Source organism: Telmatherina bonti, assembly GCF_933228915.1.
Source record: "Telmatherina bonti genome assembly, chromosome: 22".
NCBI lineage: Eukaryota > Metazoa > Chordata > Actinopteri > Atheriniformes > Telmatherinidae > Telmatherina > Telmatherina bonti.
This window is the reverse complement of record NC_136631.1, coordinates 21107498-21126651: the sequence shown is the minus strand read 5'-3', so window position 1 is coordinate 21126651 and position 19154 is coordinate 21107498. Positions and strand designations below refer to the sequence as shown.

The window sequence follows — 19154 nt, the reverse complement described above, 5'->3', positions numbered from 1 at the left end:
AAAGAGTATTCCACATTAAAGCGTCAGCTGAGGGAAATCAACCAATAAGCAAAACGTATCATGTAGTTTGTGGATATGCCTCTTCGGGTCTTTACACATTGTTCCTTTTGGTTGCACCTCTTCCCCCTTTTGACTCTGAGGGGCCTTTTATTGTAACCTTTTTTTTTTTTCTTTTTTTTTTTTTTTTCTATGGAAGGAGAATAACTGAAGTCCATTCCCACTGGTATGTCCTGAAACTACCAAACAAAATGAAAGGTAGTATGTCAGAGAGGTGGGGGTGCGGGTGGATTAAAAAAAAAAAAAAAACGCAAGTCCTGCATGCTTGGCATTGTCAAGACTGTCACCTCAAAGAAAAGGGGTGTATCGGTAAACTTTCCCTCAGGGTGTGCAGTGATAAAGATGGATGATATTAGGAAGCTCCATCAAATAACAACTAGTGGCTGCCTTTCCCACGAAACCACATATTTGCCTACATTAGCTGTGGTATATAAAAGGAAATAACTGAAAGCAACTGAGTTTTTTTTTTTTACCATATTCATCCAAGGAAAAATAGACTCACTTTGTAGTTGAAGGCCTTCATTTGTTCTCTGTCTCAACTTCTACTGCAGCCTAGTATGTAGTTCAGAATGGATGTAGTCTTTATTGCCTGCACTCAAAGAGGAGCTGTGTTTATATTCACAACTATAGACAAGAGCATTTTGTGCTGCAAGTATCTTCATTTAGCAAATAACTCAGATACCAAAGTACAAATGCACAGCATTTTATGTCCCAGACTTTAAACTGTAAGCTTACAGAAAGGGTTTTCAGACACTGCCTCTATAAGCAGAGGGAAACTTCTGTGGGAGACCAAACAAACACAACTAGTGTGTTTCTGCACATGTTCAGACAGTTGGCTAAAGTTTGTACAGGAAAAGCTGTGTAACTTCCTTATAAAACTATTGATTTTTGGGGGTTTTTTGTCAAGAAAAATGCTCACTCCTATAAGGAAGTGAAGGCATGCCCAAACTAACTCACACCTGCATGCGTATTGTGCATGCACCCATTTCTTTTTCTTGCATGTCATGGCTGATGTAATGCAGGGGCTTGCTGTATCCCAACAATACCTTCCTTCAGTTTCTTTGCAGCCCCTAGTAAAAAAGCAGAGCCTTTGTACAGCTGCCAATTTTTGAGCCTGGGTCCCATTGTGAAATTGAGCAAACCGGTCTACTCAGGCAGTGAACTTGTAGTGAACAGCAGAAGCCCAAGGAAGGGGAGGGAGAGAGAAAAGAAGGATTGAAAGAAGAGAATTGCTGTCTTTATGTTTCTTTTTTTGTTGTTTTTTTTACCAACAGAGGGAGTGGGGTGCAGAAACTGAGCCAGATATTGAGGAAGACAAAGGTGGAATAAGAGGAAAAGAGACTGCATTGCTTCTGTACACAAACTGCATGACTCATTTAATGTTTTCCCTTCTTGTCTCCACCCTTTTCCTTTCTTCACACTACATGTGGTGCTGATATTATCTTCTCATATGTCAGACACACTCCTGTCACTGCTAATGGTAAAAGAAATTTAGATAAGCTATTATTAATTAATTATTTGTTATTATTATTACACACGCCAATGATTTGAATCAGGATTGTTGAAAGGAAAAAATCTAAAACCTGAAAGACATTAACCCTAGTTTTTAGCTGTTAGGAAGTGAGGTTCTGTGTGATGCACACAACATAGAGATCATCCAAACATCTTCCAGTAAAGACTACAGCTGCCAGGATTTCCTTGCTGCTTCCCAGCACACCCAGGATAGAAGCACAGGTTTCCCCCCCCCCCCCCAATCCTCCTAAAAAAAATCTCTCTCTCCTCCAGTGAGAGTTTTTACTTGTTGACTCAGCTCCTCTGGTCCTGCTATTAATTTACTACGCATGTCAAGGCAGGAGGCCCAGGCTTACCGTAAAATAACCCCATTTCTGGTCAACAAAGATGACTGCAAATAAGAAAAGGGGGGAAGGGGGTTAGATTTACTGTCAAACACAGTAATTCTGTTTCGCACTGAAAAAAAAAAAAGTGTGTGTATTGAGCATGACCTTTACTGAGTGCAGGTAGCTTCAAAAATGTGCTCAAAAACAAAATCCTCTGCTTTAGAAAAGCACATATTCCCTGACTCATTGATCAGTCTGCATTAAGTCATGTACTTAATGTAGCTTTACACTGGCAACAAACTGTCCTGTCCTATCAACTCCACCCTCAAGCACGCGCTGGCAGACATAAGTTAGACTGTACCTGTTGGTTCAGTAGGAACAGTAAGAGTTTCAACTAAGGAACATGTTGTCAAGCTTGTTTTACAATTCAACTCAATGTCACAGTAACTATATTTCCTACTGTTGTCAATTTTTTTTGGCTGAATAATTAAAAGATTTGAAATCACTTTTTTGTCATTCAGCTCAGGTCCCCAACACAGTTTACAATCACTAAACTGCACCTGTTCAGTGACATGCTTTGTGTATTGGCTGGTGCGACTAGTTGGAAAGCTGTCACCCTCATTTATGCGAGAACTGAACACAAATTTGGCATTTAACAAACAATACTTAGGCTTGTTCCTCGTTGTCAATGTAGGTGTGCTGTAACAGAAGTGAGCTGGCCTGCAATTTGACGAGCACATAAACCATACAGTCAGTGTTGTGTGCGTGCGCAGGATGCCTTACATTTCTTTTTATGATGCCTTGTTAAACAGAAGGGGCTTTGTGCAACATAAGTTCATATACAGTGACCAGACTGGTTCAAAAGCAGTTTGATATTCCTACACACACAAGTTTTAAATGTCAAGGCACCATAAACCTTAAGTTGTGTTTTAAATTACTTGAGGAAGAACTGCATAGCCTAGTTTAACATGCTGAACATGTACAAGCTTGTTAAAGGACTTTGATTGGATACTACCCTCTCTTAAAATTGTCATATACACACAGACTTGATAGTATCATGTATGATTTAGCAATTTAACAATAGCAGAAAAATAAAGAATAATACATATTATTGTCAAAGTCTTTTTAATCCCAGAATCCATTAAGTTTGATCATGGCTGATTGAACTCTGACCCCCTTTTCTATTTGTTTGTTTCCAAAGCAACCAACTCACATAGAAGATGGGTGATTTGTTAGCTTGCTTTAATTATGTTTATATCCAAGTCTTTCAATTTCATTGTTACCCCTTTTGTCTGTCAGCATACCGTTTCTCCACAGAAAATACCATTTGCAATTGAAATTAGATCAGTATTTGTGGGCATAGCCTTCCTAACTGCAAATAACACTCCTTTTGGTCTTTGATTTTCGTCTGTTGGCTGTTGCTGTTTTTTTTTTGTTTTTTTTACTAAAACAATGTTCCTTTAGTTTTGAGACTGTTTTTGTTACACATAGAAAATAACAAGGACCACTGATCAAGTATCCTAAGTGTAAACAATGGCTTTAGTATTTATTTAACAACTTCAAACAGAACACACAATATTACAAAATATGAAGTGCTGAAAGTCATTCATAAACAGTCACAACAATTCTGAAAACAGTAGGTATAAATACAAAACAATTTATGTACAAATACCAAAAAATTATGTAAAAAACCAAAAAAAAAAACCAAACAAAAACACAAAACAAACGAACCCCAAAAACATGACCATTTCTGGATTCACTTGTTCTATTCTACATGGTAAATCACACACACAAACACACCTTTACACCCATATCCCTAGCTATCAAATACACACGCAAACACACTTCTTCAAGTTTTTTTAGGACAGGACAGTTAGCTTATCTCTGCAATCAAGAGGGAAAGCCAAAAAAATTACTTCAGCGTTAAATTTGAATGTTTAAATCTCTACAATGCTTCAAGAAACACAAATATAATTCACAGCTGCTCTGACTTTGGGTGTGTGTTTTTGACACGAGAAGTGCTGCACAATGCGGGAAGCAACTGTGAACCTAAAACCTGTTCTGTAACGATATTAGTTCTTCATTCTGTGTCAGACAACAGTTTTTTGTTATTTCATTTTGGAAGAAAAAGAAAATGATTCCTGTAATTAAAACCCAATAAACAAGTGTTTCTCAATCCTGGCCCTCACAGACCGCTGCTCTGTATGTTTTAGTTAATTCCAACCAACTAAACATGTTTAAGTATGGAAACCTCTATAACATGCAGGGCAGAGGTCCCCATGGACCAGGATTGAGAAACCCTTAACTAACCCCATCACAACAGCAACATACAAGCTGCATTTTATTCATTTGGGTTATTTCCTTAGAAATACAATAACAGTCTCACACTACTAAATCAAAATTGACCCATTCAAGTCAACCAATTCTGATTAACGAAGGAGCAACTTGATTTGAGACGAAGCTGCCAAACCAACAAGAGAGCGACCCTCTCGCTGAGAGATTGTTCATACATCATTAAGTCATTTTAGCAAACAGTGCATCACCAAACCGGCACAACGCCTGACTTAAATTTTCAGGCATGTGAGAGTAAACCTGATCAGACATAAGCAACAGGAGCACCATTAAAACCAGTTAATACGCAGCAAGTCCAACATCTTTGCAGATTCCTCACAGTATTGTACACTTGAGCTGGAAAATCAAACAGTTAATTCACAGCTTAATTTGGTCAGAACACTATGAGCCTCACAGACACACCTTTTACGTTGTTTTTATTTGCTTCAGCTTACTGTTTTCCAGTGATTAAATCCTGCAGAGCTGCCACACTACAATGCTGCCCCCTACAGGACAAAGTGTGGCACAATCTTTTTAAACTTTGGAAACGAAGAAAAATATTCCTGAGTTGGTTACACTAAACACTGCCCCCTCATCCCCTAATGCATTCATTTTCCATTATATGCACAATAACTGTTGTATACTACTAGATTTATTTATTTATTTTATTTTTTTTTCATCTTGGATAACACATCCCAGACTCCAAGCTAATGCCCTCCCTAAAAACCAGATTATCTTTACAATATTTACAAACTATTTATACACTAACAGACATGGCAAAATATTTAATGGCTTTATAGTGTAGTATTTCCTGTCCAAAAAAAAGGCCTTCATTTAAATATTTCCCCTCTCTTTCTCCTTTAGTATTTCAGCTCTTCAATAAATCCCCAAGATCATAAGTGTCGAAGAAATCTGACACCCCGTCACCGTCCTCTAGGCTCCACAGGTAATCATCATGGTCTAAAGGTGGAGAGAAACTGACAAAGGGGGTGTTTGGGTCTGAGGTGAATGTGGTGTCAGGAAGCTGGTCCTCGGTGATCTGAAGCAGACTGGGGGGCAACCCCAGTAGACCCTCCACGTCAAGCAGCGAAGAACCGGAGGTGGTGGCTGAGGCAGCAGGGGCTGCTGTGGAAATGTTGGCTGTGATAAAGAAATCAAGAAAATAAGTAAGAGGTTGGAATTTAATTTGGTGGTGTGTGTATTTCTATGGCTGCTCACACGACATCACAACAAACGGATTAGTCATTTATCATCAAATTTCCACATTTATCATTCCCCAGGTGTCCATATGACACTAAATACAGACGAGAAATTAACAAAGCTCCTTGACATTCCTCTTAGTTTGTTGGAAACCATTTTAAATTTTTACTTTCATTTTGTTTTTAAGGCTGTATGTAACTAAGATTCTGGTTAATAAATAAAGAATACCTTTACAGCAGCAACCTGACAAATACAAGGTAACTTTCCCAAGAAAAATCTGCTTTCATGTTTATTTTACTCAAATCTGGACTAAAAAATACTCAGCAAAAAACAAATATTATATGAGTGGTGGCAAAGGAAAGTGTTTCCTGATTTAATGATTTAAGTAAAATAGAATAATTTGCGAGTGATTTTTTAATTAGACTTCTTGAAAGCAGAGTTTACCAACTCCATGTTTGGATTCACTTTGCAAATGCTAAAGCTAAATAACCATGTTCCTTTAACCCTGTCTTCCCTGGGGAGGAAGGACCCTCAGGACAAAGGGAAAAGAGATACAGATGACAGCTTCTAGTACTTGAATATCCAACTGATAAATAGAAGATATGATGAAGGTACAAAAAGATCACCCATAAGAAATTATCTCCATAATAAAATATCATACAGTTTCTGGGAAAGCAGCACAAAATCCTGTCAGTCATCAGATACCCGTTCTTTGTCTTAAGACACAAAAACTCCTCACAATGCACAAAGTCCAACACCATGAGGTTCTACAAGCAAAGGAAAGACAGCAGGTAAGTCTGGATTACTAAGCGTCTGCAATGACAGACGAGAAAGATGGATCCCCAGGATGAACTGATGAGAGCAAAACGACTGGAGAGAAGAAGGCATGTAGATTAACTTCCTCAATACAATGTAACGATGGCAGATAAATAAGGAGTGTTAGGAAATCCTACCAGTTGCCATGGAAACATAAGAACAGATTTCAAACATTAGTGCAACAACAAGAAACAACAGCTATAGAGACTTCACGCCAGGATAGTCTGGGAGAGTCGGAGCGATTAGTCAGGGATTTTCCAAACGTTTCAAACCTTCAGAGGTTTGGTTTGTGTTCAAACTGCACTTAACTCAAGCGGACCAAACTGCCTGGACAAAGTCGCATAGTTAAAACTACAGTTCTTTACAGCGCAATACTCCCACAAAAACACAGTTTATCAGGTAAAAATAAAACAATTAAATGTCAAGCAGGCGGATATATTTTAGTGTGGGCTGGTCATTTTTTAAAAAAAAGTTTCTCCTGGTTTTTTTTGCTTATTTTTGTGGACATGATAATAAGAAAAGTAATGTAATAAAGGAGGGACAGAGCTGTATTGACAATTAGATTTATGTGTTAAGAATTCAATAGGAGATATCAACGGGTCAGGTTTGGTCATAGTAAATGTACTTGGGTGGGTTCGGGTCTGTAAAATTGGAACCGTGCAGGACTCTGCTCTTGAGGCTCCTAATTTTACGGTGTGCAGAACATGTTTCCTGAACAAATGCCGTGGGTTTTGTTTTTCCGCCTACCAAAACTGTAATCTGCACCACTTCCTTCTTTTTTTTTTTTTTTAATGCTTTATTGCAGTTGGCAGACGTCACTTTCTGTTTGGTTGTTAGATAGTCCCTTTGCAAGCTAACCGAGACCCCTGGCTTTTAAGTGGACCAGAGTTCACTTCATTGCTGCGCATCAGAGTGCGTACTGTCCCTGGTCCATACTCCCTTTAAACCCGACCAAACAGCCACAGCGTGAATGTGGCAAAATTCATCCATTCACTCATTTTCTTAACCGCTTTGTCCAGTTAAGGGTTGTGGGGAAGATGGAGCTTGTCCCAGCAATCACTGGGCAAGAAGCAGGGTATACCCTGGACAGGTCACCAGTTCATCACAGGAGTAGCAAGATGTAAGTAGCAAACTCGCAGAGAATACCATGAAAGGAGTGACTACTCCCAAAGTCCTGTTTGGACACACCGCCAAATGTGGCTCAAAACAAAGCTTTGATTTTGTGGGACTTGCAAACACAGAGGGTGTAGATAAGGACAAGCACACATCAGTCGAAATAAATGTGGTTATAAGAAGGAACATAAAATGATGAAGAAATGCCAGAGGCTGAGAGCAACTGGAACAGATTAGGAATATGAAATCCAAACTGGTTCCAGTGATGAGGAGCACATGAGACGCTGGGATTCCCTGACTGGAAGAGTGCCTCAGAGAAAATCGACTGCAGTCTATTTTTACAGGAGAGCTGTCTTAAGAAAGGTGAAAATGTTGAGCAGAAGATTTAATGTAACAACCAGAGGGCCCAAACCTGTGGAAGACAGAAGACAACCTCTAACGTGGTTGGATGAGAGGATTTTTTTCCGCTTAATGATGTTCAGCAGATTAAGTAGCTGATCATGTTAAACACAACAAAACACATTAATTATGACTTTGGAGTGTTAGTTATTTTTTTATGAAACAATACTTAATTTATTTTAGCAAGACTTTCCATTAAAACCACAGAAAGTCATTTGGACATTTCTGCCTAATGAGCTTTCCCCTTTGCACTGAGAAAAAGTTAATAGTTCACCCCTGTAGCACCCCAGTTTTACATTAATAGAATCCAATTATTTCCTGGCTGCAGCTCCTATGATGATTTTGAAGTGGTAACTCTCCATGTGAAAGCCATTAAAACGCTATTTTGTGTTGTATAACTTTTGACTTCATTGCTTGAAAACTGACTGAAATTCGCCCACAACAACAGCAATTAGATGCATTCAAAGATTAGAGTGAAGGTACTATTAAAGGAAGTAAATCAGAAAAGGATCATATGGAAGACTTCTGAATCAACAGCTTACATTCAACAGGCTCCTCCTTGACACTTTGTTGTGCTGCTGGCGTTGCAGCTGGTTGATTGAGGGTTTGTGGGTATTCCTTTTTGGGGCTGACAATACCCTTAACAGGACTAGCATCCTCAAGCCCTTCCTCAGGACAAAGGTAGACTTCTATTGGACCATTTCTACTTTTTAAATATATCTGTAATGAGCCCTGTTATGAGGAGACGAGAAAATAGAGATCAGACCATGAGCTTGTTAAAATATTAAAATGATAGGAGGTAAATCTACAAAGACGTAGACGTGAATACAGTCTCACCTCTGCAGCATCAGGCACCTCCAGCTTGGTCTCAGCGGGGGCCTTTACAGCGATGACTGTCTGGTCTCTGAAGCTTGCAATGCAGCGGATGTCCTGGTACGTTACATAGCCCAACGTACAATATGCAGTAAAGGGTAACAACAGCATAAGTCACGTGTGTGTGTATGTGTAAATGCACACAGAGAAATGGTGTAAAAGGATATTTCTGACTGTCTTTGTAGTCAGTGAGCTGTTTGAGCTGCGTGGTGCTGGACTGAATCAGGTCGTCCAGAGACCTCTCTGCTCTTTCCAGGTCTCCCAGCTCTTTCCTCAAGGCGCAAGCCTTCTGTCCACCACCAGTACCACCTTCAAATACATCTCCCACCCTGGAAACAAAACAGCAATCATCCAGCAGCTCCACCTATTTCAGAGCAGGTTGTTGTTTGCGACATGCGAGGGTCTCCTCTCTCCACTAGGGGGCAGGAAAGATTAAAATCCACTGAGGTGCAGGTAAGTCTAAATATTCTCATGTAGCAACTCTCAAACAGGACTTTGACTGCAATGATTGACATCAAACTTCAGTGGGGATGAAACTAAATGCTGTTTTTCACAGATGTTTTTACTGTTGCAGTGAATTTATACTCAAGATCTAGTAGTCTTTGACGTTTTTGTTTATAGTCCATTTCACACAGGTATCATGTCACAAAACAAAGACACACTCCTATTACCAGTACATTGTGTTTTCTCAGCATCAGTGATCAGACTGTCATCTCAATGTTTGCTTTAAAACCCAAGTCAGTTTCACACAGAGATGCCAAAACAGTGTTATGAAATTTTGCAATTAATAAATTACATTTAGGTTATTTGCACAGGAATCGTATATTTCTTTACCTAACTATATCCAGATTTGCTTATGGAGACGTATTTATAATACAGTTTCAAAAGTACATATCACCAGAGAACTTGGGGCTCAAGCTCAGGGGTAGTATCACAGCATTCTGTTTTTTACAGCTTCTGAATTTGTGCAAAACTAATTACAAAAATACAAAACTGCACATTATTGAACTGCAGTTACTGAGTTAAAGTTTAATTGGCAAAACAAGTAGCCAAAAAATGTGTCTTCCTTGTGCACAGGTCAAAAAGCTTGCTGGCTCTCACAGAGGCCCAGATCTTTTAAAGGTTTGTGTGCACTAAAAAATATGCAAACTTAATGCACACAAATAAAAAGTACAAACTAATTTACTAACAGCGGGTTGCATCTTTCAAAGGTACAAAATAGCGCGTCTGCAACCAGTTAATATGTCTGCTACAATGAATATGCAATATAAGGTGTTCACACACTGTTTTGCATGTGTTGAGAGGAGAAAATGTAAATGTATTAATTTAGCACCCACAATGTGATCTATCAAACCTGAGAGAAATTGTGCACATAGAAACTGTGCCTACATTTAACAAGTTTAAAAAAGGATGTGCAAACGGTCTGTGTGTATAATAGCACACATATCTTCGGTCATTGTCACAAGAAGGAGACATTGAAACAACGTAAGGAGATGCAGAGAACCCTTGGGGGAATATTTTCGGGATGTACGAGGAAACAATGATTAAAACATATCACTTATTCAGCATTTTGGAGCGGTTGGAGGAATTCAGGATGGATTTGGAGTGGAATCACACGTACTTGCAGATGAAAGATGTTGCCTGTCACAGCTGAGATGCCCCAGATGTGCTATCCAAGTCCTAAATGCCATGTGTTGTTGGACGCACTGCAGTCATTAACTGAAGTTCTTTTTTTATTTTTCAGCAGTTGGATTTCTTAGAGTAATGTATGAGTACATGTGCAAAATATATCTCGGGTCGTTCATGATTCTTTACTTTATAGTAAAGATTGTGTGCTGAGCCCACAAATCAATTTGTTTTATTGTTCGCCTCCGGTATTTGGTCTGCATGATACAGACAGAGAGCTGTGTTTGTTGGTGAACCGAGTCTACTTTATTAATCCGAATCCGAATTCGTACGGACATTCACAATACCTCCAAAAGCTGCAGACTTTCCAAGAAAACAAACTAGGATTTGAATAAAAAAGGCTTATGTAAATGGGCCCTAACTTGGCTTTTAAATCAAGTGACTTCAGCTTTTGCAGGTATTTACTGGCTTGAATCACTGTGAACTAATCTCCTGAATGCACGCTCTAATTTCAATGAGGATTCTGCCTTTGATATACAGATTAATATGACGACAGATTAATATTTCTCAACAGGATACTGCATGAACCAAAATGTCTCATATTTTGTGATTCTAAAACTGTCTTTAACAACTTGTGAACAAAGAGATGCGATTGCTTGATTTTACTTGACTGCAAGATGGCCGACAGCTCCTTTCGTGGTGGGCTGATTTCACACGCCAGTAAAAAAAAAAGAAAAAGAAAAAGAAAAAGAAAAAAGGAAACTGCTTGTTTTTAACAAATTGAGCTCAACTTCTATATTTTTCTCTCAACTGAGGTAAAAACAGAATCACAGGCTCACCCTTAACCACTTAAAGCAATACCTCGGCTACATAAATTAACATTACTTTGAAAGAAATGGAAAGGAAAACAAACAAAAGAAAAACATCTGGTGGCTGTAGATATGGAAGAAAAGATCTTCTACAGTGAAATTTAACAACACAGAAAAAAGTAAGGCTTAAATTCAGTTGAACTAGTTTGATGCTAATTAGTTACTGCATCTAACCAGAAGTCCATCCCTACGGCAGCTACATTGCTGACAGTTCAGACTGTTTATGACTATCAGAAATTGTGGTCCAACTCCGCCTGTAGGATACAGAGTACTTCCATCCGTTTATAATCTCATTTTACAGGCTTTTCCCTTTTCGAAGCTGTGGTAGTTACTGGACCTGACTTCCATTCTGAAAGTTAAGTTGTTAGAGGTCTGATTGTAAACACCCCGCTAATGGCAAACAAACAAGATTTATTGAAATTGTATGAGCCGGTGAACCCATGTTTTATAGCATGTTTAAAACTATACTTTAGCTGTAAAAATACATCTAAGCCCTTTGCAATCTGGGTTGAATTTTACTTCTCTTCTGTAAAGATCATCCACAGAAAGCATACAAACTCCCATATCACTTCAAACGACTTATTAGATCATTTCTAACTGTAGCTTATTAAATATAATTTCTAACCACTTAATTTTTATCTTGTGCTCTGCCTTTGAACTTACAGCCACTGTATGTTGTTTTTGGACTTCTTCCGGATGAGCTGGACTCCCTCCAGGACATTAGTGATATCATATATTCTTCTTTTCTGGACCTCCAGAACTTCTGTGGCCCAGTTCAGATCAAGGACTCCATCAGGAGACTCAGCAATTAGCCCCACAAATTTCTTGGTCAGCAAGCCCAGCGAGGTATCGTACCGTGTCCGTTCACCTGGAGACTTTGGAGCTGAGAGCAAAGGTACACAAAAGAGCATATAAATGGTGGAATAAAAGCGAAAGGTGCAGTTTTAATATCCTACACTAAACATCTGGTCCAAAGCACAAAGCACTTACTGATTTACTCATTCAGGCTCTTGATAGAAGTGTCATTTAGAAATAAACAACAATTTAAATGTGTCATCAGATTTTATTGGTGACTAATTCTGTATTTCATTTGAGCCAGGTTTAGTTGTGTCAAGGCCATATGCACTGTTAAAATATTTTATCTCCAGGAATAAAACAATCCTGGAGATAAAACGCTGTAAAAGCAGAGCAGCAAACTTATCAGGTGCACAAGCTTGAGTGTGAGTAAAATCTCTCTGTTTAATCTGTAAGGTTTGATAATGGCCATTACAAGCAATTATTTGTGCAAAAAGCTAAATACTTTGTAAATATTTCATTTTAGGTTTACCCTGAAAGACCAAACACATGGAAAAATGGTAAAAAAAAAAAAATAAAAAAAAAAGTCAAGTTTTCTGACATCATGTCTTTATTTGTCCCTTTAACAAACTATATTTTTATAAAGTAAAAATTTTCATGGATATTTATCAGTTGTTACCATGTGATATGTCAAAATTCTTATAGCCTAGTCTTTCTAGAGTCCATTAAGGGGTAGAAGACAAGAATCAGATTGTGCTCATTGGGTTTTCAGCAACGTTTTTGCCATAAAATGACGCCAAATGTCTCAGAGCTCCTGTGTATCATGTACGTCACGCTGAGCTAAGGGTTAAGATTGCACTATTTTTGCTTAAAGAAGAAATAGTTACATTTCATTGCTGTTCTATATGCACAATGCATGTGATAAAAAACTAGACAATTCGTCCAAAAGCACAGGGACTCTCAGCTGGACCTTTTCCATATTTATAGATACCCTGCAACCACGCAATACAAAGCTTTGTTCTGTGCAGATATCCACTGTGGAATCCTCTAAAGCACACGATCCTATTACCCTCCAAACCCACACGTACACTGCCTGACCTTCCTGACTTAGATTATTAAACACCACCTTCTAGGAATTATCCTCTTGCACATATTTTATTAATCTTTTTACTTTGTTTTTCTTACAAACCTGGTTTTATTTTAACACTATTGTCAAACATATTATTTTACAAGTAAAACATGTGAAATACCCACAAAAAAAACCTTCCCACTGATGATCAGTGGAGCCTACTCACTCCGAGGGCTAGGTATCCTTGCAGCGATGCTGCCTTTGCCTTTGGGTGTGCGGAACTCTGGCAGGTAAAGAGGGTCCTCTAGATCCAGCTTCCTTTTAGCCTGCAGGGCAAAGGACATGTGTTCATTAGAAAAGAAAAGAGGAATGAAAACTAAGTGGTTCTAAGTTATTGTTTAAGTATTTTCAGTTATTCCATTTTGCCCCTCGACCCTGAATTGGACTAAGCCGTTTGGAAACTGAAAGTAGGATTATTTCTATTTCTTCTATTTCCAACCAACCCATTTTTTTTTGACCAGTTGCATTGTGCAGGGCAAGTCGATACCATGAAACAAATGCAAGCAAAGGGGTCTAAATAAGCGGTTTGTTAAAAAGCGCTGCATCGTAAATGTGCCAACAATCCTCAAGTGCAGGAACAAAGCACCCCCCCCTCACACTTTCCCAAGCACTTCAAGAGGGACGGAGTGTGTGTGGGCGAATAGATGGCTGGGGTAGGGGGTGTGATTGGTTCTTGACCTAGTGCCTGCCAAGCGCCAGGAAGTCCCTGGAATCAATGACCTCTCCACCCCTCCCTTCCAACCCCCCTCCACCGCTCTGCCTGTTCATTCCTGGCCTTTCACACAAACACACTGTTACCTGGCTATAACTGAAATGCATCATTAACTTCAACCAGGCAGCTTCAGTCCAAATCCCACGCACGCAACCTTTGGACATGGATCTAAACTAAACGTCATCTAATGATCATTACCTTTTACAATGACCCATATAAGAAAAGTGAAAGTCAGAAAACTGGAACTTGCTACAAATAAAGAACTTAACTGTTGTGGAAACCAGCTGGCACCCCAAAGCTCTTAAAACCCAATTAATGACACCAACAAACATCCAGAATCTGTCAATCAGGAACACTACATAGCATGACCTCTCTCACACACATACAAAATTGGTGACCGAGGTAGAGAAGCATGGGTTTTAAACTCATTCCTCCAGCCTGATGGGCAATCTGTTCCGTCTGGTTCAGATCTCACCTAGCGGTATCGCCTCACATACTCCTCCTTTCTCCATCTCTTTTCAGACAGTTGGCAACAAAGCCTTCTTTGTTGGAGCACACATGAGGCAAGTGAGCTGATTTAGCTAATAGGTTTAGGCAACTGACTTCTTTAAGAGATGGGGAAGGTGGTGAATTGACTTGACATTGTGTGGATGTCCTTATGTGCATATAGGGACAAAAGTATGTTGGCATTGTCCCAATACGCTCCCTGACATGTCCACCTGTTGACCAGAGACATCTGGAACAAATGTACCGGCTGTCGGTGGGTGGATTTAAAAGTCGGCGGCGTACAGCTTGAGCCAGCCATACAAAAATCTCAACAGGACACTGAGACGCACAACAGAGCAGTGAACCGCTACTTCAGAACAAAATACTAGCTGTTAGTACTTCATAAGATCTCTTGTGGGATTGAAAGTGTGGCGAGTCCTGGCAGTAGCTGCCTCGCACCAGGTGTCACAGAGAGGAGTTAGATGATACTGGTTGGACTGTCTGCAAGCAGCGACAGCTGTGGTTTAAACACAGAGGAGATCTACCGTGTATCATTGCACTTTCCAATCCACACTTGCTTTCGAAAGTAGGGTCTTCGTAACTTTTGTGACCTAAATGTGCAAATCAGGCTGCACCATTTTGACATTTTCAAAATTGTACAATTTAAGTCAGCTGCAAACATGGCGACATGTTGTTAGAAGGGAGCCAACGGTTTCACCCTGCAGCTGCATGTGGTAGGGTGGGGGGGGTTTGAATACTCCTTTTTTTTTTTGCATGAGGGACTTTTCTGGTGAGTCAACCATATTACACAAACTCTATTTCATCTTTTACTCAATGCCAGCAAGAGAGAAGTGCAAGCATTAAAAGCACTGACATGCTTATAAGTAAGTCTATAGATTTCCCTCGAAATGTAAAATCAGTTAAAAATGTTGTAAGCCGGCTATTATGACAGAAAATCTAAATGGCTCTTTATCTTCTAAGACCAGCAATATCACCTCATTGACGTTTGCTATAACCTCACCCTGCTGTTTTCCTAGCTACACCCAACCACTTCACATGGCTTCCTCTGTTTACTGTACATTCTTTGGCTAATTCCCGCCATCTTTGCTACTATAGGAGAAATCTCCAGAGTCACAATCACGTGAGGGGCTTATGCAGCCAGGCCTCTCCTAATACCAACAAACCTTACCGGTCAAACTGCACATGGCTCAGATTCCATGCAAGCTGAGGGCAAGTTACAGTATGTCTGAAAGTGTCTGCTTCTCAGCTCAGAGCCTCTTTAGTACCCTTCCCTGGGACAGTGAAAGATGCAAAATGGCTGCCTTGCTTTCTTGATTGTTATTATAAGACTCAGGAGGTAAAGTAGAGGAGTGGATCTGTATGTTTGTGTTCCTGATGGGGGGGGGGGGGGGGGGGGGGGGGGGGCTGTGCAGCCTGCTTTGTAATGCAAAACTCTCTATACTGGGACCATAACACTATAGGGCCAACATGAACTGAGACTGTGGGAAAACAAGGTGAATGATAGGAAAGGTTCATACATACAGTTGGGTCAAATACCACACCCAAGCAACAGGTTGATCGGGGAGGGGGGTAACCACAGGGACTTATAAGGAAGTGATTCAAACTATTACAAGAAGTTGAAGAAACCTTGTGATCGAGGTGAGCCTTCCAATCAAATTCAAAACTGTAAAGTTGACGAAGGTTCATGCAGCTCTCACAGATTGTGCACATGGCATTAAAGTTTGTGAATGCATGTGTTATAAAAAGGAAATAATTAAGACTTTGTCTCTGAGCAACATTATGGGAAAGCGTCTTGTGGCCAAACTGTGGCATTTGACTGTATTGAACTTTGTGGCATCTTAAACAGACAAATCTATTCATCCGCAGTGCTGCTGAGCATTTGGGTTGGAAACAAAAGCAGCTGTCACACACAGAAAAATCCTCCCTGGACTCTGGGCCCTCAATAATGTGACACATTTTCATCATTATCATGCCCAAAGGAAACAGTGTGACACAATATTATCAACAGTCTACACACCCTAGTTAAAACTCACATGCTCATCACTGACACACTGACTTTCTTTAAGGTTAGAATAAAATAATATGTAAATACAAGAACTCTGCACCCTATATCAACTGCAGTTATTATAATAAAAAATTTATATGGGAATTTTAGAGCTGGTGTATGATGGGAAAGCTTTGTACAGATTATGTACAACATGATTACTGTACGATGGAAAACTCAAGCTCAAGCATCCAGCTTCTAAAAAGCTAAAAATGTGGCGGCTGCTGTGTTTTTAAGTTAGAGGAAGTGAGCTGTATGTAAAAAGGCAACGTTTCCTGTAAACATAAGATCTATAACTGAAGTTGCTCCAAAAGTGCTTTGACAGCAAGTCCACGAGCTGCCAAAAACAAAGAAAAAGAAATCAAAGTGAACAATAAAATGTTGCCACCCAAATAGTCTGAAAATGTGTTCAGAATAATCTAAAGCTCTGCTTATTAATGTACATTATTTTAAATGCACTTGGCATGTTTAAACAGGATGTTTTACCACATGAATTTATTTCAAGATACACTGTCCTAAAATGAAAGAAGTTCTTAAGCTATTGGAATGTGCAAAAAAAGGAATCGAGAAATTTTTAAAACCTCCAACCTTTGCTTCTTTCCAACTAAACTGAACTAGACTGGCAACGAAATAGGTATGTAAACATGTTACAATACATAATAACCTCCTAAATACATTTTCTCCCCTCCTAATTACAGAAGCAATTAGTACATATCATAGAGAATGAACCAATTATGTAACAATCCGTGTGAAAATAATCCAGTCTAAACTTGTCACATCCAGATCACTGTATAGAGATGTAGACAAGAAATATGTCAAATATTTGTCCCATGATGAGGTCTTAATGCTTCTTTACAGGTTGTAACATGGCTATGTGTTACAAAAAGTGAAAATTCTGCCTCCTGGCAAATACAGTTTCAAGTACGGTACGGTACATTCACCTTGGCATCTGATAAGCCAGGTGGTAGCCTATTTGTCACACTTGAAGTAATCCTCTTGAAGGCCCTATTAGTGGATGCAGGCTAACAGGGCAGGGGGTTAACATGAGATCTGGAGACCCTGCACTGACTAACCCTGAACTCTTTTAGTTCTACTGCAAAACAAATCTACAAGAAGCTGGTTTGATTAAACATGTTCAACTACAACTAATAGCGAGTGTGGAGCTGAATCAGGTCACATACATTTATGCAGCGCTATTGCATGTGAAAAACAATGTTTTAGTGTTTTTAACAACAGAACAGCTCTCAAAGAAACACACCAGTTGTTCAGCTATGACCTCCAACCTTCCTTCTTTCAGTTGTGTGAACTGGTTACACAGGTCCTGTAATGGCTAATGAGAGATGCAGATGGAGCAGCTGTCCATGGGTGTAATCATCGAATACAACTGTATGTTTGCAGTAGGTGTCTCCAACCAGCCCGGTCATGTCCCCCTGCATTTACAGGTTGTGTAAAAGCAAACATCTCTACACTGGTGGGGCCCCTTATCCTACTTTTTTCACAAGGCAGGAGCCCAAAACCTCCTCCCTCGTTCTCCTTCATCTGAATCACACATACATGGCGTCTGCTCTTTTCTGGCTGCAGCTGGAAGATGTCACACATCTTCAATGAAAAAAAGAGAGCACACCATTCATGCACAGCAGCAGCAGCAGTCACAGTGGCCCCCTCTGTGGCTTATCACGTCAAAACATATTTGAAAGCGCCCTGCTAAAACTTGCATGCCAATGGAAATGAAGAATGATTCCTCCCACAAGCAGAAAACTCCCTGAACACAACGTTGCTCTTATTAAACACAGTGTAAAACATTGTATTTGTGGAGTGTGTTTGATTATTTACCGGCAGCCGGCCGGAGGATGATCTGATGGGTTTAGCCTCGGGTCCGTGGGGGGTTGAATACAGGCTGTTGGCTCTTTGTTCAACCACAGCGGTGTTACAGATCTGGTTGAAATAACCGGCCGGTACCGTGTTCCTAGACGGGCTGGACAGCCCGGTGCTGAAGAAGTCCGACTTCAGACCTCCGGTGGAAAATACCTTCATCTTCTGCTGCGAGCAGGAGAGCCCCACTGCTGGCCGAGCCGATGCCGGGGAGACGCCTTTAGGTATCCGCATCATTTTCCCAAGTAAATTTCACCGGATTGGTCAAATGAAGAGAGAAATGTGCTGTGATCTAAGCAAACCGAGGCTTGCTACTGATTTTTGGCTGTTGCAGGCTTACAAAAAAAAAAAAAAAAAAAAAAAAAAAATCAGTTTTGTCTACACTATGACAGAAAAATGTATCATGCATTTAAAAATGCACGTAATAAATTCAAAATACACGAGTTGCACGCGTAGTATTACAAGTGTGTGCTTTAAAATATGATATGCGACAGTATTTTCAGCAGACTAGCCTGTTATTCTTTTGTCCCGTAACAAAGTGGGGGAAGTTGCCTTACCATTACAAGGAAATACTGAAATAAATAAGCAATTATAAACATCCAGCATTTAAAAGTCCGACACTGCTATTGGTTTCCAAGTCTCTGTAAGATCGGGGTCAAGCAGGAAATTTAGAAGTAATTTTGAGTCCCTCTGAAGCGGAATCCGACCCAGTCTGCGACCGCTGTCCGTCCACCTCAGGGTTCCTCTCTCCATACAAGAGGACAAGAGCTGGGGAAGAAGTCTTTTTAGCGCCAAACTTCATCCCGCGAAATTTAGATCTCCCGCGGTTAGAACTCGCCTCTCATTGGCTGACGGCACGTTCGACTTGTCATATTTGCATAAAACAGTTGTTCAGATGGGACGAATCTTCTTAAAGGGACAGTAGCATCATTTCTGGACATGTCTTCTCCATCTTCTCCCCCCCTCGTTTGGA

At 39.9% G+C, this 19154-nt stretch overlaps 1 protein-coding gene across 1 annotated transcript; it reads right to left on the bottom strand.

Moving 5' to 3' along the window:
* Positions 1–5094: 5094 nt before the first annotated feature.
* Positions 5095–18418, bottom strand: e2f2 (E2F transcription factor 2; the record flags this gene model as incomplete). Its single annotated transcript, XM_079261615.1, has 7 exons — positions 5095–5366; positions 8297–8486; positions 8592–8710; positions 8772–8956; positions 11786–12005; positions 13213–13312; positions 18143–18418. The coding sequence occupies 7 exons, from the start codon at positions 18416–18418 to the stop codon at positions 5095–5097; spliced, it is 1362 nt and encodes a 453-aa protein (XP_079117741.1).
* Positions 18419–19154: the final 736 nt, after the last annotated feature.